Raw genomic sequence first — 22,135 nt, forward strand, 5'->3', positions numbered from 1 at the left:
CCAAAGACAAAGTGAATGTGACATTAAAGCTTTTGAATGTAATGTAATTTAACCTCTAGATCAGGTCAATTCACATCTGGACTTTGAAGCCAGTTCCACTACTGATTTTCAATATTTCCCTCTAACCAGGGACTGATAATGACCTGGGACACCAGGGTGCAATTCATTATCAGGTAGAACACAACCGCAGTACTCTGGACCTGCAGGCTCAGATTTGAATACCTCTGCTCTAGATATCAGTATGCTGCTTACCTTCCGATCATGGTGGAATGCTGCTGGACGGCAGCCTCCAGAAGGCGCTCCAGGATGGTCCACTCCCCCATGATGGCCGTGGTTCCTCCTCTGGGTACAGGAAACCCGCTGTAGGCCCTCCTTCGGGGCTTCGAAGTGCCCTAGGCTCACCTTCGTCTACCCACCGGAGGGGAAGCGAGAGTGCTGCTGCTGGGTGGGACTGGGGGCAGAGGGCGTCCTCTACTACAGCTCACTGGGCCCCCATGGCTGCCTGGTGGATATCCATGGACCCTGGCTCCACCCCCACCGCGCTGACCTGAGATGACTGGAACGGTGCTTCTTCTGTGTGCCGCTGTGCACGTACAAGCACTGTATCTGGTGGCAGAGTTGGTGTCCCTGTTTTCACTAGTTCTGCCCTCACGTGGGTTCTCTCTCTCTGCGATCCTGCCCTCTAGGTGTACCTGGCCTTTCTACCTATCTCTGTCTCCAGCTGCTTTCACACACACACACACACACACCTGCTCGCTACCACAACACACATAGAAGAGCCTCACACTCTCTCCCCAGCTGTCGTAATCCCTCAGCCTCTGTGCTGTGTCTTGTAAAACACAATGAAACCAGACTCACACACTAAACGCCCTGCCATGCACTGAGACTTACAGTGTGCAGGAACAGTGATCCATCGCACCCAGTCTCACAAGCACACTTCACGCTCACACGCTCGCACATTGTCCTCAACAGTCAAAGATCAGCTTCTCGCTCCACTCCTCCCTCATCCTCCTCTTCCCTCCCCCACTGTCTCTCCTCCGTCCTCTCTCTCTCCTTCCCTGTGGCTAGTCTTGTGCTTCTCTGCCTCTCTCTCCACCTCTCCCGAACAAGCTGCTACCTACTGCTCTCCCTCCACATTGTCTAGTTTTCTGCTTCACCCTCCCTCTCTCATCTCTCCTCGTTCTGTTCACACTGTCAGCGGAGTAGTGTACCTCTCTCTCTCTCGTTTATCGCTCGCTCTCCCCCTCTCTCACTCTGGCAGAGAGTGAATAGCTGCTTCGCTTCTGCTCGTAAGGAACGCTCCCCACTGGTTTCTCTCAGCGTGCTAGAGGAATAATAGCCCTTCTTCTCCTCCTCCCTCAGCCTTCATCTTGCTCCTCTCACAGTTTGACTTCACACTCTCTCCGTCTCCACCTGCCCACTCCCTCTCACTCTCTTACACTCTCGGTCTGTCTGCAGCCACCCGGTTCGCGAGTGTCCAGAGGATTAGAGAGGAATCATCGCTCTGCTCCTCCCTCCCTCCCTCCATTGCTCTGTTTATCCCCTCCTTTCTCATCTCTCACTGTTCCACTCCAAATACAACACAACCGACACACAAACCATTTTCCATTATCACTCTCTTCCAGCCTTGCCTTTCATCCATCCCTCCATTTTCCCCACCTCCTGGTGTGCCTGTTCTACCTCTCCTCTCACCTTCTGTGTGTACACAGAGTGTTCACATGGACAACTGTGTTTATTGGCACTGGCATGGTGTTGGGGGATGCAAATGTAGAAGACTTGTCGTGGTCACCTTTGCTGTTATGGTCACTCTCAAATGCACAAACACTTGCTAATTCTCTGGCGGAAGATGATATTCGACGTTTGGAGCAACGTGGGAAAAGTCTAATGCTGCAGTGACTGTGAGAGCCTGTTGGATCTAGAGTAATTTACTCAGGTGATGCACCCCCCTGTCTTCAGGATCCAGACCCGTATCCTCCCAGATGAATACAGCCGTGGGACTGACTTGTAAAAGCTACTGTATTGTACACAGTTCATATCACTGTTACCCATCCTCTCACGTTCAAGAAAGCATCCACTGTGAGGTTCAGGTGAAGACCATAAATATCTCCCAAGAGGGTCTTTGACATAATCATGTCCTGAATGAGTGACCTATGGTCAGTACCTGTGCAGTCAGTAGGGGAGGGGATGAGGTACTCACCTTCACTATTTGTGTGTATTTGAGAAAGGACAGCTCGAAGACTGGTATATAAGGACTATAGGTGAGAGGACTGCTGGTTGCTGACTCGGCACATCGATGTGCTCAGGGAGCCGCGTCGAGACACACTATAATGAAGTGATGCAGGTGAGCAGTGAGCGCGTTCATAATGCGTAACGCTCTGCTCCACTCACGGCACACCATTTTCATCTACCTCATGCTAATGCAATCTGACTCCATCAAAGGCTCGCACATGTATGTGGTGAGGGAGAATAGGAGATAAACATGAAAACCATCACTCTCAAACACACATGTAAATCTATACACTCAGAATGACTGAAGGTCATGGTGAACTAAGATGGCTGGTAGCATCGATAGATTAAACGAGAAATTATTGTCCATTGCGTTATGGAATAGCCATACCATAGGTATGGTTTACTACAGGCACAGTCTCAGAGGCACCAGTGTGTTGAGTGTAACTACTGTGGGTAGGGGCAGGGCGATGTGGGCACCGGAGGTTGCCTGGCTGGAAGGCACAGGGATTAGCGTTGTGGGGAGGGATCAGAGGCGGGTGGTGGGCCACTCTTTAGGTAAAAGATTACATTTGCACCCCGATTAAGGGATAAGCAGCTTTGTCGGAGCTCCAGGCACCCACGGGACCTGGGGATACTTCCATACTGCCTGGCCAGGGGTAATTAAGGTTTATGTAATTAAGGTTTAAGGTCTCCCCTCCCTGTCGGTGTCCTCCTCCTCCCCAACTCCATATTAATGCCCATGATTTTGGAATGAGATGTTCAACGAGCCTGGTGTCCACATACTTTTGGCCATGTAGTCTACATTATATGGACTCCGTGTAAAATAATAGTGGCGGACATGATTTTTGAATGACTACCCTTTCCTCTGTCCACCATACATCTGAAAGGTCCCTCAGTCAAGCATTGAATTTCAAGCAGATTCAAGTACCAAGACCAGGGACCTTTTTGACAGCCTCAAAGATGGGCAGTGATTGGTAGATGGGTAACAATAAATCAGACATTGAATATCTCTTTAAGATATTATCAAGTTAATATTCCTTCCTGTCAAGTTAATAATTCTGCTATGGGTGATGTATTAAACCACCCCGACACAAAGATGCAGTCGTCCTTTTGAACTGAGCTGCAGGACAGGAAGGAAACTGCTCAGGGATGTCACCATGATGCCATTGGTGATTTTAAAAGTTGGCTGTGATGGAAGAAAACTGAGAATGGATCAACATGTGACTCTACAATAATGACCAAAATGACAGTGAAAACTATACATAATAAAAAAGATTCCAAAACATGTATATATATATATATATATATATATATGCAACAAGTCACTAAATACTGACAACAAAAACAGCAAAGGAATACTCTTTTTGGCCTAAATGCAAATTCAACACATTACTGCCTCCTTATTTTCAAGCATGGTGGTGGCTGCATCATGGTATGAGTATGCTTGACATAGGCAAAGACTGGGGAGTTTTTCAGGATGAAAAGAAACGGGATGGAGCTCAGCACAGGCAAAATCATAAAGGAAAACCTGCTTCACACCAGACACTGGGAGATGAAATCACCTTTCAGCGCAACAACCTACAACACAAATCTACACAGGAGTTGCTGACCAAGACAGTGAATGTTTGTGGCCAGGTTACAGTTGGCTTAAATCTGCTTGAAAATCAATGGCAAGACTTCAATTTTGTAGTCAAGAATTGTGAAAAGAACAGCCAAATATCTTAAGAGACGTTCCCAAAACTCACAGCTGTAATTGCCGTTAAAGTGTTAACATGTATTGTACTGTACTGAGGGTGATGAATACTTAAAGGTAGTGTTATTTTCCATGAATCTTTAAAAAAATATAATCTCATCCACTTTTACAGTATTTTGTGTAGACAAATGGACAAAAATTTACAATAAAATCCATTTGAATCTCACTATGTAACACAAAATGTGAAGAAATCCAAGGGCCATGTACTTTCTATAGGCACTGAATAATACATTTGAGACACTATTTTCAAAGGTCACACGACCAGTAAGATATTTTTTATATACCACAAGCACCATGGATACACTACGTAAACTAGACCCTTTAAACATTGTTGAATTTGTACAAATATTTTTTTGTAAGCAATGTAGTGTTTTTAAGCTGTTGAATCGACTTCTGGTGACAAATTCAAATTTTATCTGGAGACTTATGCTTGTGGTCTTGAGACAATTTTAAGAAATCATATGAAACTTCTTTGCAATCATACTAGACAACAAATAAGTCATGCATTATTAAGGGGAGAAGCACAAACAGATTTAAATAGCATAATCAGAGTAAAAATAAAAACAATTTCATTAATTAACTTGCTTTAATGAAATCAAGTCAGATTACAGCAAATCAAGTGATTTTGTACACAACAGATATAACTGAAAGAATGTACCCAAGTCCACATGTTGACAAGTGGCTTTAAACGTTTTCTGCCTTGTTATTCACTCAGGAATCCACTCCTTCTAATGAGGGCATTAATCTTGGTTTTGCAAGAACAAAAGACAAGATCACCAACTGGGAGAGAGGGACAGGAGAGAGCCCCCTTTCTGAAGCCTTTAACATTCCCAACTGATGCCGACAGACCCAGAATCAGTGTATTTAAATATCCAAATGCATTAGAACTGACCCTGAATCTGACGGGTGCCATCTGGATTGGGCTGGTGCGTGAAAATATCATTGCACAGCAAATAATGTTCCAAATCGTGGTGACTTGGATCTTCAATATTTTCCAACAACACAGATTTAAAAGGGTGGCAAATCCATCACCGACTTAAAATGGGCTGAGTTGATTGGAGACATTTGAGGGGGCAAATAGTAGCTCTTTGGCTGGCTGTTGCCCAGTGGCGGTGGGTGAGGCTGTGTTGTGAGTGACATCACAGTCCTGAACAGTTCCATAGGTTGGTTGTTTGGTCTCTAGGTGATCTCCCTGAAGGCCCTCTTCTCAACATACTTCACCTTGTGTCTCCTCTTGAACCTGCGGGAGGAGGCGGAGCACACAATCAAAGCACTTCAATGGCTTTATCAAATCAAGACTATATTCTCTTGTATAATAAAGACTAAAGGAGATGTGGAGGGGAAACAGCACATTGCCCTCAGTTCCCAGGAGGCTGTTTACACAACAGCTCCCTGAGTTCCATGATTGTCTTCACATTTCCGTGGAAATACTGTGAGCGCAAGGATGGGTTCATCACTGGACATCGTCATGCTTATTAAGCTGACCGAACCAAAAGAGAGGTATACTACAACGCCAGCTAACTTTGATAAAACAACAAAAGTAACTATTTTCTGGTTCATTAAGACCGCTAAATGTGCGTTTGGTTGTTGGGTCAATTAGACCAAGCCAATTTAAAGTTTTTTCACAATATTATGGGCTAACGCATAGATCCTGCTTTGTAGTATACCTCTCTGGAAACAGACAATAATGCAAACAAATCTAGAATGTTCTACTATGAAAGTTATGAGTTAATGACATGCAGAAACTACTATGTATAAATATATACCTGACATGAGATGCTGTTTGTTTTACAGAAGGGGAGAGAATAACTTACTTGGCTCGTTCTCTGGGCTCAATCATGTTCCTCTTTTGCATACTCTTGAAGCGGTCCTTGAGGACACTGCCCTCTGGCTGCAGGACACATAATTACATGCGGAGAAGGGAAACATGTCAGTACACATCAGTAAATCCATATAAATAAATAGTGCTCTGATGAAGGACCTTGCTCCAAAACGGGTCAGCATGTGACATTGTGAATTAAGTTGCTATGCTGTAACTTTTCCAGCATTTCAGTTCCACACACATGTACATGGGTTCAAAGGTCAGCCCAGTGTGAATGCATTGTAGACAGTGAGAGGGATGGTCAGTCACAAACCTTGAGTGTCCGCAGGGATCCAGGAATCTCATCACTCAGCTGGATCTCTAGATCCTGAGCCTGGAACCTAGGGAGATATGTGGGGGCCAAGTTCAGACAGAGTATGGAGATCACAGAGAGGACAACGGCACAGACGAAACTCACACTAAGGGGAAAGCAGCACTATGGAAATCAGGCTAAATGATTTGGTTTTGGAATGGGGTATAGGTTTTTCTGTAGCCCATTGTTATAGAAATGTCTAAGGCTTCTTCCAGTTCATACTAGGATACGTTTTACCTGCTTTTCAAATTGGCCAGGAAGCTCTATGGAGGACCTGTTGCATCTTGCCCTAGATATAAATTGTAATAAACAACCAAGATGGTAGATGAGAATAGTGGCATTCTTGTGGAGGTACTGACTTGAGTCTGCCGAGACGTCGGGGCATGGACTTCTCTGCCTCCTGGTTGGCCTTCCGCTGGGCCACCCTCTCTCTGGTCCGCTGCTCCCGCCTCTTCAGGGTCGCCTGGATGGAGCGCAGCTGGAAGAGCTGCTGCTTCTTGTCAGTGAACACCCTTGCCGCCTGCTTCTGTTGTGACTGAACAGCAAAAGAGACACCGTCGGTCAGATCCTAAGCTAGCACATGGAGGGGAAAGCCTAGAGCACATTAGGGGGAAAAGGCTTTGTAGTCTTGCATGCCTTTATCTTGTCGGCTCGCTCTCTCTTCCTTTCTTTCTCTGTCTTTTTCTCCTGCTGCAAGCCACCACGAATAGAAACATCCTCCTCCTCCTCTTCTTCTTCCTCCTCCTCCTCCACTAACCCTTCCACTAGTTCCTCGAAGACTGTCTCCTGCAGAGAAACAACAGAAGGTCAGGCAAAATGGAGCCAAAGGACCACATACAGGTCAGAATTGTGTAATGATGAACAGTGGGGGGGGGGGTTCTGTTGTCGTACCTCAGTGGCAGTATCCTCTTGTTTGACAGCCAGCTGTCTCTCTATTCTCAGCTCCGCTCTCTCCCTCATCACCTCCACCTCATGGGCCTCTAGTAACAAGGCCTGGGAGAAAAAGGTCAGCACTTCAATACATCAACCACGGCATTACTCAACATGAAGAGACAGAACACCACACACACATCATGGGAGCAGAAGCATTGATAAGTTGGCATTGGCATTTAAAATCACTGTTTACGTGTATTAAGTTACCTGATGGGAGAAGAAGTCTGGGTTGTAGGAGCCTCCAGGGGCTATGACCTCCACTGCCGGGAGAATAGAGGGCTTTACGTTGAGCTTCTCTGGTCGCTAAGAATGAACAAGACAGCATTTAAAACTTAAATACAGTAAGAGAGTAAATATACAAACACTCCTATTTGCCTAAGTATCCCTTTTCATGATACAGCACATACAATACTGAGAGACTATAAACTTTAAGGCAGTGACAATGCTGCAGTCTCACCTTCACACAACTTTTCCCTGTTTGCTCAAGGTAGTAAGGATCTGCGGTCTCTTTGGCTGCAATATGAATAAAATGTAGTCACAAACACTGACAGAAGAACTCCAACTATTTATTTGACTTAGTTTAGCATTTTGAATAGCCAAACTTACCCTCTCCTCCCCACAAGTCATAATAGGGTCTGTCTGGGAAGTTGTTGGCTGCCGTCTTTGCCTTTGACGTTTTAGTTGCCGGTCTACGGTTCAAGAGCAGTTTCTGTCTCCGTGGCAACACACCCATGGCCGCCAATTTCTCGGCATTCTCTGCAATGCGGCGGAGTTTCTTTGCGTTTGGTTGCTGGTAGGCCAAAACACTGGGGGAGAGAGGGAACTGAATTTGAAATAGTGTCCTAGACTTCAGTGTGTACAATCACATCTTATTATGAGAAATAAGCTAACCTTGTGTACTTATCAAAATACAGCCTTGCTGCATGACTCCAGTTTACAAAGTAGGGGAAAATCTGCCTAGTATTAGTTTGTGCACATTAGCAAAACCTTTCGCAACAGAAAACAAAAACAAGTATTTCTTATAGGACAAGTTCAGGTAGTACCTTTCCCGTTTGTTTCCATTTCATTACTAGTAAATACAACCCAGTAGAGGGGAAACAGCACATTGCCCTCAGTTCCCAGGAGGCTGTTCACACAACAGCTCCCTGAGTTCCATGATTGTCTTCACATTCCCAAGGAAATACTGTGAGCGCAAGGATGGGTTCATCACTGGACACTGTGCCATGCACAAGCTGACTGAACCGGGCCAAACCATCTCCAGCTAAGGGCCAGGGAAGGATGGGGGTGAGAGGGCAATTGTCAGGGTATATCAGAGAAACTCACTCTTTAGGCGGAGGGACAAGGGAGTCATGCTGCAGGATCAGGTCTATCCTCAGGGGCCGTGACTTTGACTTCTTCCCCTTCTTTCTCTCTTGGACTTCTAGCAGACACAGAAAACACAAACTTCAGTGATTTGACACTCCAAACATTAACAAAGTTGAAGCGGAAAATATATTTGAAGTAAACAATGATATTGCTTACCTGGCAGGACACTTTTTTTCTGCTCTCCGATGTCCACAAAGAACAGGCTATAATCTGGCTTCTCGGATATCAGTCCTCTGTCGAATAAAATATTTTAAAAAAAAAAGTTTAACTGGGTAATTCAATTTGAATCAAAATATGTAGCCACGGCATAAAGCATGTGTTAAACTCTAAATATAGCTAGCTAACGTTAAGTAACGTTACATAAAAGCAGCCGAATCATAACGTTACTAGTAAACAGGTTAAGAAACGATTCAGTTTAGGTGTGTTGCTCAAGGTTGGATAATTATGAGGGTGATTATAGTTTAGTAGGACATGTTTTTTTAAACATGTAGTTATCTAGCCAACTCCCTTGGTTAACCAGCTTAGCTTGCTTGCTAATTAGAATAAACCACCCAACGTGTACATTAGCATTATTTTTTTAAATCTTTATTTAACCAGGCAAGTCAGTTAAGAACACATTCTTATTTTCAATGACGGCCTGGGAACAGTGGGTTAACTGCCTGTTCAGGGGCAGAACGACAGATTTGTACCTTGTCAGCTCGGGGATTTGAACTCACAACCTTCCGGCTCCTAGTCCAACGCTCTAACCACCAGGCTACCCTGCCGCCCCAGGGGTACAAGGTACAACTTCCATTTTTGCAAGATGGAAAAATTGACACCTGGACTGATTGACATGCAAACCTAGCTTGCTAGAATAATCAGATGTTTGATAATGTCGCAATACCTGCTAAATATACGCTTATTAGCAGGTAATAAAAGCTAGCAAGACAGCTAGCTCTGTTGGCAAACATGCTGCTCACCCTGTAGTTCTTTCCTGAAGTCTCACGTCATCCAAAAACTCTTCAACATCTTGAATATCACTGTGTTTGTTCCAATTCTTTTTCTTATTCTTATTCACACGCTTCCTCCGGCCACTGTTCAAGTCATCTGATTCGGCCGACCATTTAAAAGATATGAATCCTGGCTGCAACGCTGCCACGCGTTTGAGTCTCTTAACCGCCGCCATGCTGGATCAGCCTTCTTTTCTTTGATGAGGTTTAACGGCAGTTGGTATCCAATAAATGTTGCATTACCGCCACCTACTGGCCTGGAGTATAACTCCCTTAAACCTTGCTTGAAAAAAATACAAAATAAATAAATACAACAAATACCCTACAATCTAACACTACTAAAAACATAATAATAATGTCTAAATAAAATACCATACTCCACTATTTAAATCTATTTAGTCCTACTTCAGGCCAACAGCCTGAAAGGATGGGACACCACCACTTAACAAACCCTGTAACTCTTCTGATGTCAAGTCTCCAACACCCAAATACTTATCTGCAGCTGACACCACAACCTTTATTTTCTTGGACTTACATTCCATCCCTGCAGTACAGTTGATAACCATTGCCATAAATGCCAAAAATCCAATCTTACGGAAACGTATATCACTTGTTGGTGTATCCCTCTGTACTGGTACAGATCTACAACTCACACCACTCTTCTCAGGATCCCCCCCCCTTGACCCATCTTCCTCTACTTTCTTCACTGCCTCAGCATATGACAACTTCTGCACTACTCTAACCTTGGAAACCTCAACCTGCCTCTCTCGCACAGGACATTACTGATCCCCTGCCCAATGGGCACCCCTACAATTAACACATTCCACTACTTTCCCCAATGCTACGTATTGCTTTCTCTCATGCCCTTCTGCACACTTCTCACACCTAGGACCCTCCCTCCTACACACCGATGCCACATGCCCAATGCCCATTGACACCTGTAACAACGTAAAGTATTCGGGACAATAGCTCGTAACATCACTTTGTCGGAAAAAGACTCAACATCAAAACTCAAAAGAACAGACAATGACTCTTCTGTTCCTCCACTCACGCCACTGTCTGCATCACACCAAACAATGAGCAACACAAACACCGGGAATCTTCCCCTTCAGTTGGTCAGCTTTCAGATTTACCACTACCCCATTAAATCACTCCTTTCAATGGCGCCCTGTTCTTGAGTGCAAAACAATTCCCATCTCTTGCCCCCATTCACTTAACACAGAGCACCTGCTCCCTCTGACCAGCAGAAACACATACAATTATCACCAGACCACTTCTGGTTACATTCACCAATTCCACAGCACCCAACTCTGTTTTCACCTGCCCTGAGACCAAAAATGGATCTGCCAATGGGCAAGGGTCCACTTTTTCCAAAAACATCACTCCTACTGTCACAGACTCATCTTTATCCTGACCCTCGGTGCAAGCCTCAGGCTCCGAGAACTTCACCACACCTACCACATCCAACGTTATGGTGCATTACCGCCAGCTACTGTACTGGAGTGTGGGCCAGAAACAGGCATTAACTAAATTCTACCTGCCAGATCCGTTGCTCTTAAAAAAGACAACAAAATATTTGAGACAATATCGTTCTACTCAATATACACTTTAAACTAATTTCCTGTATCAATTTCTCCCTCAAATTAGATCTGAGCCTCTCTCTTTCCCTCTGATACTGCCCACATGGTAGCAATATATGCTCCACGGTCTCGTGTTTCCTGGCAATAATTACACTTTCCTGTTGGATGATTTCCTCCCACATTTAAGGATTTATTCAAATGGCTGTGTCCCACCCTTAATCTTTTAAAAAATAGCCTCCTCTCTTCTGTCCCTTCCTGCCGTGGGTTTATAGTACCTCATAAAGCAGGCCCTGTCTGCTACGTGACCTAAAGGACTGGAGACTCCTTAGCACTGCACATGAATCAGAGCGAATAACTACTCTGTCTGGCTTGACTTCCTCCACCCACTTCAAGGCCAACAGTATGGCCATCAGCCTCTGGCCTCTGCCATTTATACAGCCAGATGATCTGTAATGCGTTTCCTGACTCTCACCCCCACATTCCTGCACTGCAAATGCTGACCCAGAACGTCATGTCCTCGGATCTTTTGAACCATCTGTGTATATGGCAACAAAATCCTGATACACTGTATCCAGACGTCCATTAAACAAATCAGATGGATCAACACCCTCCCCATCTTTCTGTATTCTCTCCAACGCTTCTAGATCAACTACTGGAGGCGGGAGTAGCCACGGTGGATTTACAGGAATAACTACCTTTGGACCAAACTCCCTTCCATACAGTCCCATCTCCTTCGCCTGGGTATTACTCACTCACCCAAAGCTTGTGTTCTGTCTTCACTCATGTTCCCAGCATGCCTGTAAAATCTCTTTTGCAGGATGAGACACCCCATGTCCCTGTAGGGTGAGACAATAATTAATTGCCAGCTGCTGTCTCCTAATCTGCAATGGCATATATCCCCCATCTCCACCTGTAGTGCAGCCTCTGGGATTTGTCCGAAAGGCACCACTACATATTCTGAGTCCTTGTCCCTGTATGGCATCTAGCCTTTCCAATGATGTCGGGGCTGTCGAACCATACGCTATGCTACCATAGTCTATTACAGATCAGATCAATGCAACATACATGGTCCTCAATGAGGAACGCCCGGCTCCCCAATCCTTCCGCGCTGCTCGACACCACCATACACTTCCCTATTTGCTTCCCCCTGCGCCATGTCCTTACAGTACAGCAACAAGATCCCATCTCTTAATACATTAGCATTACAACTTCCCCAATCAACTCCTTTATCACAGCCGTCAACCTTATCGGACTCATCTCCCCAACTCCTCTGTCCTCCCTAAACTTCAGAACCACTTTATGTTCCTCCTGAACTCCATGCTCCATACTTGCTTCACTTTCTTCTCCATCACTATCTCTTACCATATCTCACCCAGTCTCAGCATAGCGGTGCCAACTGCCGCCACACCGAGTAAAGTTTGATTGTTTTTTAATCAAAGATTAACCGCTAGACACCGCTTTCAGCCTCTCTGGCCAAATTTACTACCAGAGCAGTACCCGGGAGTTCAACGAGCGTCTGCGTAGCCCTCCGACGTCTCTAGTCCATGCTCTGCTGGATCAGCTGTAGAATGTTTTTTCTTTTGAGGTTCAGCATGAGCTGATGGGCCTCTATCGCCACCTCGAGGAGGGATTGTGTAAAAACCACCCCTGGAAATAAGATATTTGTAGGCCCAAAATGTATAAAATGAAGATTTTTGCTATGTATTTTTGCTAGGTATTTTAATACTTTTGTGATTTAAAACTTGTTTATAATACTAAAGCAATGTTTGTCACAATACATAAACCTTCCAAGAAATGTCATCTGAGAATCTAAGTTGTTTGATTTCTTACATTAACAAATTTGGTAACAGAAATCCAGTAATTGCTAATTTTGTAATTATAAACATTTTGTCTCGTGCACTCACGTGGAATCACGTGTCCCATAAAACACCTTCAATTATTCCATAAATGTCATACATTTAAATGGTCAATATCTGCCAATGCAATAAATAGACATTTTAAAAACATCGCACATGATGTAGTATATCACGCTTTTCTGAATGTATTGATCATATTTTTCAGTTAAGATGATTGATAATTGATTGAATGGGTCAATTGATAAACGTGTAGAAAAGTTGGTCTCTCTTGTCGCAGCAGATGCATTGTGGGTAACCTGCCATTTTAACCCAATATAGGACTCCATTCTGTTGTGGGAACAACGCAATAAATAAGGACACGAGAGCAGTTTCACATTTAAACATTAGCTGTTGTATCGAAGGTAAGTGTCGTGTTTGAAATATTTTTTTTAAAATTGTGTATTTGTGAATTTTCACTTTTTTTGTTCTTTAGATAGTATCTTTTTGCAACTAAATCCGCGATCATAGGGAAACCCAAGCTCGACGACCGAAAAAGCAAGCTATTATCTGCTTGTAGTAACTAGAGACCAAAGCATTCCTGTCGAATTTGACACGGTTATGCACCGGTTCTGAGTGATCTTCTGAGTACTGAAGTTTTTCAATCGATTCCTAGTGGTGTTTAGAACAATCTTCAATGTGTTTGTTAGTATAAAGCGGCAATGTCATCGTTTAAACGTCGTTTTAATTGTCACCCTCTTGTAAAACACATTCGAATTTTCCTTCCCGTTAGTACGTTCCTGTTACAGCAGCCATCGTCTCCAATGCGTAAGAGGCGGGGACCTATTTGGTGAAAAACATTGCTCATTGGCGAACAAGGAAGAAAATCCCGCCCATCAGATCACTAAACAAGTCCCGATTGGTAGTTGTATGAAACCGTTACGCTGTAATTCGCTCAATTTGATGTTCATCTTTGCGTAATTGAGCCACAGATTTAGGTACAATCCGTGTTGTAAACAAATATCAAATTGTAAGCATGTTGATTGGTAGGTTACTCTAAGTGGTATCGGCTACTAGTTACCTGTCAAATTGTACTCTAATATAATTTTTGGATTAACCAGTACTAACGTAATCTGATTACTTCCTTTTACATTTGGATTCATTTTCTTTTAGAATCGTTAGACAAAAGATCCATCGAACGCTTTGTGTCATTCTAGTGGTCTCTACTTGTGATCAGGTGGAACAAATTTAAACGTGCCTTTTTCCAATGATGAATTGAAAGTCTGAGATTAGAAAAGTGGTTATGTATTTTGTCATAACAGTGTTTCTAAATGTAACCGTCTTGTTTTTCAAAAGTATCTAATCGGATGACAATATTTTTGCTACGGTAACATTAGTTAATTTTGTAATCCGATGACATGTAACAGATTATTCCAAACCCCGTTGATTGGATAGTGTATCCAATCATTAATAGACCAAACAATGCACTTTTTTTATGGGTTCATAGAGCTGAAATTTGTCTCAAATCAAATGCCTCATGAAAGCTTGGCATTTGGAAGTATGACACGTGGCGTTTATCAGGCTAACATGGTTTTACGCTGCAATTTGATATCTAGTTGGTTACACTTCCATTAACATTCCTTTCTCAACTTTGCCTTTATTCAGGTAATTTGTAGGAGCCATGGCCCGTACCAAGCAGACAGCCCGTAAATCTACTGGAGGCAAAGCCCCACGTAAGCAGCTGGCCACCAAAGCTGCCCGCAAGAGTGCCCCTTCTACTGGTGGGGTCAAGAAGCCCCATCGCTACAGGTGATGGAGAGTGATGAAATGCATAGTGCCTGAACAGCCTTTCACCCACCTGGTGTCGTGGTCTCCTTTAATTGTGTAGTTAATTACTGTGTGTTTTACTCCAGGCCTGGTACTGTGGCCCTGCGTGAGATCCGTAGGTACCAGAAGTCCACTGAGCTGCTGATCCGCAAGCTGCCCTTCCAGCGCCTGGTGAGAGAAATCGCTCAGGACTTCAAGACTGACCTGCGTTTCCAGAGTGCAGCCATTGGAGCCCTGCAGGTCAGGGTTTGATTTCTGTTAACCTGCCAAATAACACTAAAACCAGACCTATCGGGAATCTGTACACTCAAAGGGAAACTTCATAATTTTGGCAATGAGGCCCTTTATCATCTTTTGCTGAGTCGGCTGAACTACTGAATGCCATATGTCTGTCCAGTATGAAGAAAGTTAGTTAGGTTTGCGAGCTAATGCTAGTTAGTATTAGCACAATGACAAAGCCTATGGGTTTCTGCTAGCATGCTCATAGATGTAAACTTTTAGTCATTGCACTAATGCTAGTTAGCATTGGCTCAAGAAACTCTTCATACTGAGTCAGGGGAAGTAAATAAAGAGCCTCATTGCCAAAATCTCAAAGTATCCCTTAAAAGGTGGTGACCTACTGGCAGTCATCTCCCCAAATGTTCAAAGAATGCATTGGTCCATACCAAGAGAGCTTATGCATGTCAGCTGAATTCAACTTTTTTTTTGTCTGCAGGAGGCCAGCGAGGCTTACCTGGTTGGTCTGTTTGAAGACACCAACCTGTGCGCCATCCACGCCAAGCGTGTCACCATCATGCCCAAAGACATCCAGCTGGCCCGTCGTATCCGTGGGGAGCGTGCTTAGACACCTCCCTTTTATTTTTTTATACCTCAGTCTGTCTTTTCCTCCCTTCCCACTTATCCTTATAAGGAGCTTGATTTGAGTAATGATGTGACACAAGTAAACTGTAGTCTTGTCCCCCTTAGTTCTCTTAGCAGACTTTTAGGGTACTTTGTATCTGTTTTGAAGCTGATCTGAGTCACACCTTTGTGTATGCAACTCTGCACAGCAAAGGGTGCATGCATGAAGCATCTTGGGCAAGCATTTCCCCCTCCTACTATTACATCATGACAGGGTTGGTTTTCTAATTGATAAACATGTGGTGTTTTTACATGTACCCTTTTATTATCATTTTTTTTACAACAAGTGTTTCTACTGTTTACATGATACATTTACAAATGGTTAATTGTGTTCTGAAATTGATCAATAAAAATATGACTTTGCATGATTCAAAATATTGCATAGGCCTATGTAGCACAATGTTTCTCTTTCTCCCATGTTTTTATCCAGGTAATATTTTAGTTCCTTTCTCAGGTTGTGATGCCCTTTTCACACTGATTTAGTTTAATTTGATTTTTTTTTTTACATTTAAGCAGACATTTGTAAAAATCCAGAATTCTCATACAAAGGTGATAAACTACTGTTCCACAACTGGTTGAGTGACGTGATTGGCCTGTACTGAGTTGTATGCTGCTGGCAATGGTATTTTAAATAGTGAACCGTTTTAATGTTATTTGAACTGTCATATTCAATGGAAAAAGTACCCACTTGTTTTACTTGCCAAGTAAAGAGTTTTTCAATTGAAAATGATGAGTGAAAATCACCAGTATAATACTACTTGACTAGGTATTTGGTTTAAATATACTATATCAAATGTCAAATTCCTTACTAAGCACACGGCACCGTTTAACTTTTATTTTTTTACGACTAGCGAGGGGCACTCCGGCATCATTTACAAGCATGTCCAAAATCTTTACATCACATTCAGACTTTGCTCGTCTAAATATATTTCTTATGTAATTAAGATGTGTGAATTGTTTAGCTATTACTGCATTGTTCGCGCTAGAAACACATTTCGCTACACCCGCAATGACATCTGTTAAATGTGACTGATTTTGTGAGGAGTGAGTTTGCCTGATCAGAGGGAGTAGGGATGACCAGGGACGTTCTCTTGGAGAGTAAGTGCGTGACTTGAACCTTTTTCTTGTCCTAAGCATTCAAAATGTAACAAGTCCTTTAGTTGTCCTAAGCATTCAAAATGTAACAAGTCCTTTAGAGTGTCAGGGATAATGTGTGGCGTAAACACTTTGTCCAAAATATAATTAAATTCCAGATACCCAAAAAAACTAAAGTAGTACTTACGTATTTTTACCTAAGTACTTTACACAACTGATTGGAAACCAGACCTTTGACATTGCAGGCTGACATTTGCACCAGACTTGTGAATGTAAGGTTGTACGACGATATAGAAATGCACAATAACTTCAGCATAATAGCTTTCTTGAGCATGGCAAATTGAAAAGCCAAAACGTTTCCACAACCTCTTGAGAAAAATTGATAGCAAGTATGCTATTATGTTCGCATACGAAATTTGGAGACTGATATAAAGTAACATTCAGTGGCGTACAAAGAAATATCCAAAGATTTGTCTGAAGCACCACAAATGAAACGAAACTAGAAATGTTTGTATACACTATGGCATTCTGGGAGAAATGATTGACATAGCGGCCATTTTCCCGCTGGACGGTTGTTCCCATTGTGGATACGAGGAAGAAAATACTGACACCGCCAGACAAGCTAAACACTTCTCACATTCTTTTTAACCACTTTTGGTGTAGGTAAGTCAAACACTCGACTGCTTTTAATTTACGTGATCTTCACATTCGAAAAGTTTCAAATTGCTTCAATTGTGGTGTAATTTTGTTGGAGATCCATCTCGTTTTCGTCGTAGAGGAAAATAACAAACCCCACTGTCGAAACCGCACAGAATTTGCAGCCTTTTCTACAGCTAGTGCAACTGGATGAAAAAAAATTCAAATTATGCGCGGGTTCGCTTCGGTTGTACGCAGGCATTGGTGGTCGAAGTCCGTTTCTGTGCCTACATACGAGTTCTCTGAGATGTCTTTTATATATATTAGTTGTTTGATGATATTGTCAAACAGCTGTTTATTTAAATATCAAAGTTTTAGTGGTACTCCTTTGCTCTTCTGCCTATGGTCTTTATCCCGGTTGCGCATCAAGCAGCCGCCATCGTCACAGCGGAGTGGGCGGGGCTACCAACGTCTAGGATGTGTAGATTGCGCCTCCTCGTGACAGAACATACGCTGATTGGTCTTAGTCATATGTTTACACAATAAGATTGACTAACCAACCAATGCCTTCGTTTTCCCCCATTGATTGATTGATTGATTGGCCCACTCGACTTTGATTGGGAAAATTCATGTTGTAGACTCTCAACACTTTTTTTGGTTCTAGATGTGTTCAATGACAGTGAGTGGAACACCCAATTACTGTACAGAAATAATCTTGTTTCACAGGGATTTTCACATTTTGTGAAAGTTTTGAATCAGCTGAGGTAATGGATGAATACAAATCCAGTTACTTATTATCAGGTATAATTGCAATGAAAGTGTAAGCTATAGTCATTTTGTGGTTCTCCCCTTTGTTCAGGTGATTTGTAGGAGCCATGGCCCGTACCAAGCAGACAGCCCGTAAATCTACTGGAGGCAAAGCCCCACGTAAGCAGCTGGCCACCAAAGCTGCCCGCAAGAGTGCCCCTTCTACTGGTGGGGTCAAGAAGCCCCATCGTTACAGGTGAGAGTGACAGGAAAGGTCTTGCCAAAGCTGCCCTCTGTCCCTGAGCCACACTAATGTTCCTTATTATGACTCCATCACCACCTGACGCAAGAGAGAAGGATTTAGGCCTAAAGAGTTTGATGACATGTTTGACTCTGGATTTCTGTAATGAATCCATACAGTGGTGTTAGTCATGGGATTGTTCTAACTGTGTTTTTCCTTCCAGACCTGGTACTGTGGCCCTGCGTGAGATCCGTCGTTACCAGAAGTCCACTGAGCTGCTGATCCGCAAGCTGCCATTCCAGCGCCTGGTGAGAGAAATTGCTCAGGACTTCAAGACTGACCTGCGTTTCCAGAGTGCAGCCATTGGGGCCCTGCAGGTCAGTGCTAACCCCAACTAAGGGACACAAGCTGTCATAAACCACATATCTCAAGTTCGAGGCAGGAAGACTATAATTGCATTATTACTTTTTTTTTAAATCACACACTAAAGAGGAATGCTTCGATCGTGTGCCTGAATGTATGACAAAATAGAATTTTACAGGTTGATATTGTGAGCCGTTTCTCCCACCTGTTCTTTGTTGTCTGCAGGAGGCCAGCGAGGCTTACTTGGTTGGTCTGTTTGAGGACACCAACCTGTGCGCCATCCACGCCAAGCGTGTCACCATCATGCCCAAAGACATCCAGCTGGCCCGTCGTATCCGTGGGGAGCGTGCTTAGATGCCTACCTGATTTACCTCTCCTCCCCTCAACAGTCTGCCCTCCCCTTCCCTCCCCCTCTCCTCTTATGTTGGTAGTGATTTAGAGAAACAATGATTATGATAAGAATAATGTGTATAGTGGTGTTTTCTTAGTACTCTCGACAGCAGACTATTATAGGGTACTCTTTTGTGCATGTACCTGCTTGTTGCTGGTCAGATCCCCCACCATCACACCATCAAATCAGATATTCCATTGTCATGATGCCGTGTGGAGAGATCAGATAAAACAAGACAGGGAATCTGACATAGGTTGTGGTCGCAGGAGGATGGGGTTAGGTTTTTGTCTGCAGAGTGGAGTACCTCTTTCTCTGCAGGGTGCTAGAACAACTGGCCTAGTCCCCTTCCTCCTTCCCTACTCTTCCAGTGAAATAGAGACTGAGCTGGTATCTTTCATGGCAACACATGAACGAGAGTCCAGCCCCCCTTGTGTGTGAGCGTGTAGATTCTGATCAGCACAGCAAATTGTATACAATTCAAAAACATCTCTGGAGCAATTGTTTATTACAATATTGATCATTATCATGGGTAATTATTTTTTATGCTTACGCACATTTTTCATAGTGGATAAAAGATTTGTGAATGAAATGGAGGTGGATTCAAATAAAATTTTGTACAGAAAACAAAATTGACGTAAGCTATCGTTTCTACAGGTGTTGAAGCTTGTGATTTGTTTTAGCTGTCGAAGGGGATTCTAGATTGTTCATTCTCATTTCATTGCCTCTTATATTGGCACTATTTTCCCTTTGTCTTTGAATTCTCAAATTTGGCTTCTGCGATAAATAATTGGAGACAGCATTTAAAGGCTTTTGCAAACAAATAGTGAATCCAGTGTTCTTTGTGATCACTCCTGAGGGGCCTTGTTGTGAGGTTTATGGAGCTGGTGGTCAATGCTCTCTTGCAAACCAAAAACAGTCTAATTGGTAAAGTGATCATGTATGTTAATGTTATGTGAGCTGTAATTGGAATGGTCACAGATATTTAGACCTCCCCCTTTGCTTCTCAGGTTGTGTCACCCTTTTGATTAAAATAATTTTTGTTTCTTAATTGGAATTTGAAATGTTAAGATGTTTAAATAAAACAATGTTTGTAATTTCCATATTTCTCATATGTGGTAATAAATGGATGTTACACACGTCTCAGTTTTGTTTAGTTCATTGACTGAATCAGTTACTACTAACATATTTAATATTATGGCCAGAGCTGTAAAAAGCACACATTTGATTAAATATGTCATATACATATGTTATTGCGGGTATAGCGAAATTCTTGTGAACAATCCTGAATTAGGTTTGTTTGCTATTACCATCACAATCTGGTGTTTTTCTGAATGTGCTAAATCCTTGTGTAAAGGAGTTACACAGAAGTGTCCAGTACTGAGTTGAGGCAATGGAAAAACATAATACAAATTAAAACATGGTTTGTTCTCGTAATAATTTAGAGCTAAAAAACGACCAATAGAGGGCAGTAAAGTACCACATTTCAACAATGAGCCATATAGACAAGCCATACTCTGAATGAAGTGAAGACTATGGATGGAGGGGTATCCTTAGAGCCCTATACTAAACATTATTTTAGGTATCCCTTCAACAGTATTCAGACCATTGGAGCTGTGCTGCTCTATCTGAGATAAAACTGAAACCTTTACAGAAACAGCATTGTATCAGATATTTGTTCCCCGCTGTGGTAAGTTAGGCCTAGAGCACAGTGTCATTTTATGTGTCCCTGTTTTTATGTGACGTCTTCAGATCAGAGAGAGAACATCCCTATAGAGAATGTTCAAAAAGTGCTTTGTTTCTTTATTTGATCAATCATCACATTGATACCTACATTAACACTAGCAGAACTGGGCTCAGCCTCAGAGACCCATGCATTCTCTTCAACATTCACACCAATTTAGATTCTGTTTTATTGTAGAAGTTGGGAAAGTCTGTCCTAATGAACTGCTAGAAGTGAACAGTTAAAGTGAAAATATATGATTGAGACAGCAAGCATGCAAGGGCCCAGAATAGCACATCTCTCACAGGGGTGGACACGGGACAGGACAAATCAACATAAAGATCAAATCAGCCTTCTTGACTTTTAGAAATCCCCCCTGAACAAGTATGTCTGTTTTCCACCAAGTTGCTTAGCTTGTTCAGGAAACTAGTAGAAACCTGTTCATTATGGTAATTCAGGCGTTGTCCACATAATTCCTATGCACATACCTATGTTATATCGTAGGTGTAGTTTGCAGACATGTTCATTTTAACAAGTCTGCAAACAAATCTGCTAATAATATAAAAAAGTAGCACCTGATTAGAAATGCTTAACCGGGTTGTTGTCCTCTGAAGTAAATTAGGGTAATTATCTATTGTGTACATCAATTTGTGTGCCTGTGTGCCTGTCCTGCTGCCTGGGTCAGGCAGCAGGACAGAAAGGGCAGCAGGACAGAAAAATCTTGGTCTTGGTATATATATATAGTATATTCTCCAGTTCAGGAATAGCTGTCCCTCATTCCTAGTTTCCACCCACACTGACCTAATCTAGCCACCGGATCAGTGTCCTTGTCAATTACTGTACCACACCTTTCAATCTGTACACACAGACGCACACTAAAATATATACAGTACGTATAGCTTCCATACAGATTAACACCAGCATAAACACACAACAGTAGGCATTCTACAGACAGGAGAGACCAATAGAAAAGTAGGCATTATACAGATTTATTAAATAAATACCTTTGGAAATATTCAGACCCCTTTAACTTTTTACACATTGTTAGGTTGCAGCCTTATTCTAAAATGTATTAAATTGTTATGTTTCCTCATCAATCTACACTAAATACCCCATAATAAGAATGCAAAATATGTTTAAAAAAAGTTTTACGCAGTACTTTGTTGAAGCACCTTTGGCAGCGATTACAGCCGAGTCTTCTTGGGTGTGATGCTACAAGTTTGGTACACCTGTATTTGGGGAGTTTCTCCCATTCTTCTCTGAAGATCCTCTCAAGCTCTGTCAGGTTGGATGGGGAGCATCGCTGCACAGCCAATTCCTTCGACCTCATGGCTTGGTTTTTGTTCTGACATGCACTGTC

General features: G+C 42.8%; 4 protein-coding genes across 7 annotated transcripts in view; 2 read left to right on the forward strand and 2 right to left on the reverse strand.

The window, feature by feature from the left end:
• LOC109909251 (gap junction delta-2 protein-like) overlaps window positions 1-1,641 on the reverse strand; it is a 30,579-nt gene extending 28,938 nt beyond the window's left edge. Inside the window, exon 1 of the mRNA XM_020508312.2 lies at window positions 253-1,641. Within this exon, the coding sequence (XP_020363901.1) occupies window positions 253-323 (71 nt within the window). The 5' untranslated portion in view covers window positions 324-1,641. The remainder of the gene's footprint in view (window positions 1-252) is intronic.
• Window positions 1,642-4,549: 2,908 nt separating this feature from the next.
• Window positions 4,550-12,654, reverse strand: LOC109908995 (ribosome biogenesis protein NOP53-like). Of its 3 annotated transcripts, XM_020507831.2 has the most exons (14): window positions 12,386-12,654; window positions 11,780-11,859; window positions 9,414-9,726; window positions 8,611-8,687; window positions 8,413-8,509; window positions 7,696-7,895; window positions 7,547-7,602; window positions 7,297-7,392; window positions 7,048-7,149; window positions 6,793-6,942; window positions 6,516-6,691; window positions 6,118-6,184; window positions 5,797-5,873; window positions 4,550-5,222 (listed from the first exon to the last, which is right to left on the reverse strand). In XM_020507831.2, the coding sequence occupies exons 3-14, from the start codon at window positions 9,617-9,619 to the stop codon at window positions 5,162-5,164; spliced, it is 1,365 nt and encodes a 454-aa protein (XP_020363420.1). In that variant the 5' UTR covers window positions 9,620-9,726; window positions 11,780-11,859; window positions 12,386-12,654; the 3' UTR covers window positions 4,550-5,161. The 3 variants fall into 3 exon arrangements, with proteins under 3 accessions (XP_020363420.1, XP_031652023.1, XP_031652022.1); XM_031796163.1 differs by lacking the exon at window positions 11,780-11,859 and having other exon boundaries at window positions 9,414-9,722; XM_031796162.1 differs by lacking the exon at window positions 11,780-11,859 and having other exon boundaries at window positions 12,386-12,604.
• A 321-nt stretch (window positions 12,655-12,975) lies between these two features.
• Window positions 12,976-16,153, forward strand: LOC109908996 (histone H3.3). Its single transcript, XM_020507832.2, has 4 exons — window positions 12,976-13,280; window positions 14,521-14,664; window positions 14,769-14,922; window positions 15,398-16,153. Exons 2-4 carry the CDS (start codon window positions 14,537-14,539, stop codon window positions 15,524-15,526), a joined length of 411 nt encoding a protein of 136 aa, XP_020363421.1. The 5' UTR covers window positions 12,976-13,280; window positions 14,521-14,536; the 3' UTR covers window positions 15,527-16,153.
• Window positions 16,154-17,207: 1,054 nt separating this feature from the next.
• On the forward strand, window positions 17,208-20,195 carry LOC109908997 (histone H3.3). Of its 2 annotated transcripts, none has more exons than XM_020507833.2 (4): window positions 17,208-17,340; window positions 18,173-18,316; window positions 18,525-18,678; window positions 18,890-20,195. In XM_020507833.2, the coding sequence occupies exons 2-4, from the start codon at window positions 18,189-18,191 to the stop codon at window positions 19,016-19,018; spliced, it is 411 nt and encodes a 136-aa protein (XP_020363422.1). In that variant the 5' UTR covers window positions 17,208-17,340; window positions 18,173-18,188; the 3' UTR covers window positions 19,019-20,195. The 2 variants fall into 2 exon arrangements, with proteins under 2 accessions (XP_020363422.1, XP_020363423.1); XM_020507834.2 differs by having other exon boundaries at window positions 17,222-17,336.
• The last annotated feature ends 1,940 nt before the right edge of the window (window positions 20,196-22,135 follow it).

Source organism: Oncorhynchus kisutch, linkage group LG18 (genome assembly GCF_002021735.2).
Source record: "Oncorhynchus kisutch isolate 150728-3 linkage group LG18, Okis_V2, whole genome shotgun sequence".
In the NCBI taxonomy this organism is placed as follows: domain Eukaryota; kingdom Metazoa; phylum Chordata; class Actinopteri; order Salmoniformes; family Salmonidae; genus Oncorhynchus; species Oncorhynchus kisutch.

Bases quoted from the DNA above. Each gene is read 5' to 3' on its own strand.
- LOC109908995 (XM_031796163.1), bottom strand. From the start codon at position 9,619: ATGGCGGCGGTTAAGAGACTCAAACGCGTGGCAGCGTTGCAGCCAGGA. The intron at 7,150-7,296 runs GTAACTTAATAC...TTTTTCTCCCAG, and splicing joins CAGACTTCTTCTCCCATCAG to GCCTTGTTACTAGAGGCCCA. The intron at 6,943-7,047 runs GTACGACAACAG...GTTTCTCTGCAG, and splicing joins AAGAGGATACTGCCACTGAG to GAGACAGTCTTCGAGGAACT.
- LOC109908996 (XM_020507832.2), top strand. From the start codon at position 14,537: ATGGCCCGTACCAAGCAGACAGCCCGTAAATCTACTGGAGGCAAAGCC. The intron at 14,665-14,768 runs GTGATGGAGAGT...GTTTTACTCCAG, and splicing joins AAGAAGCCCCATCGCTACAG to GCCTGGTACTGTGGCCCTGC. The intron at 14,923-15,397 runs GTCAGGGTTTGA...TTTTGTCTGCAG, and splicing joins CAGCCATTGGAGCCCTGCAG to GAGGCCAGCGAGGCTTACCT.
- LOC109908997 (XM_020507833.2), top strand. From the start codon at position 18,189: ATGGCCCGTACCAAGCAGACAGCCCGTAAATCTACTGGAGGCAAAGCC. The intron at 18,317-18,524 runs GTGAGAGTGACA...TTTTCCTTCCAG, and splicing joins AAGAAGCCCCATCGTTACAG to ACCTGGTACTGTGGCCCTGC. The intron at 18,679-18,889 runs GTCAGTGCTAAC...TGTTGTCTGCAG, and splicing joins CAGCCATTGGGGCCCTGCAG to GAGGCCAGCGAGGCTTACTT.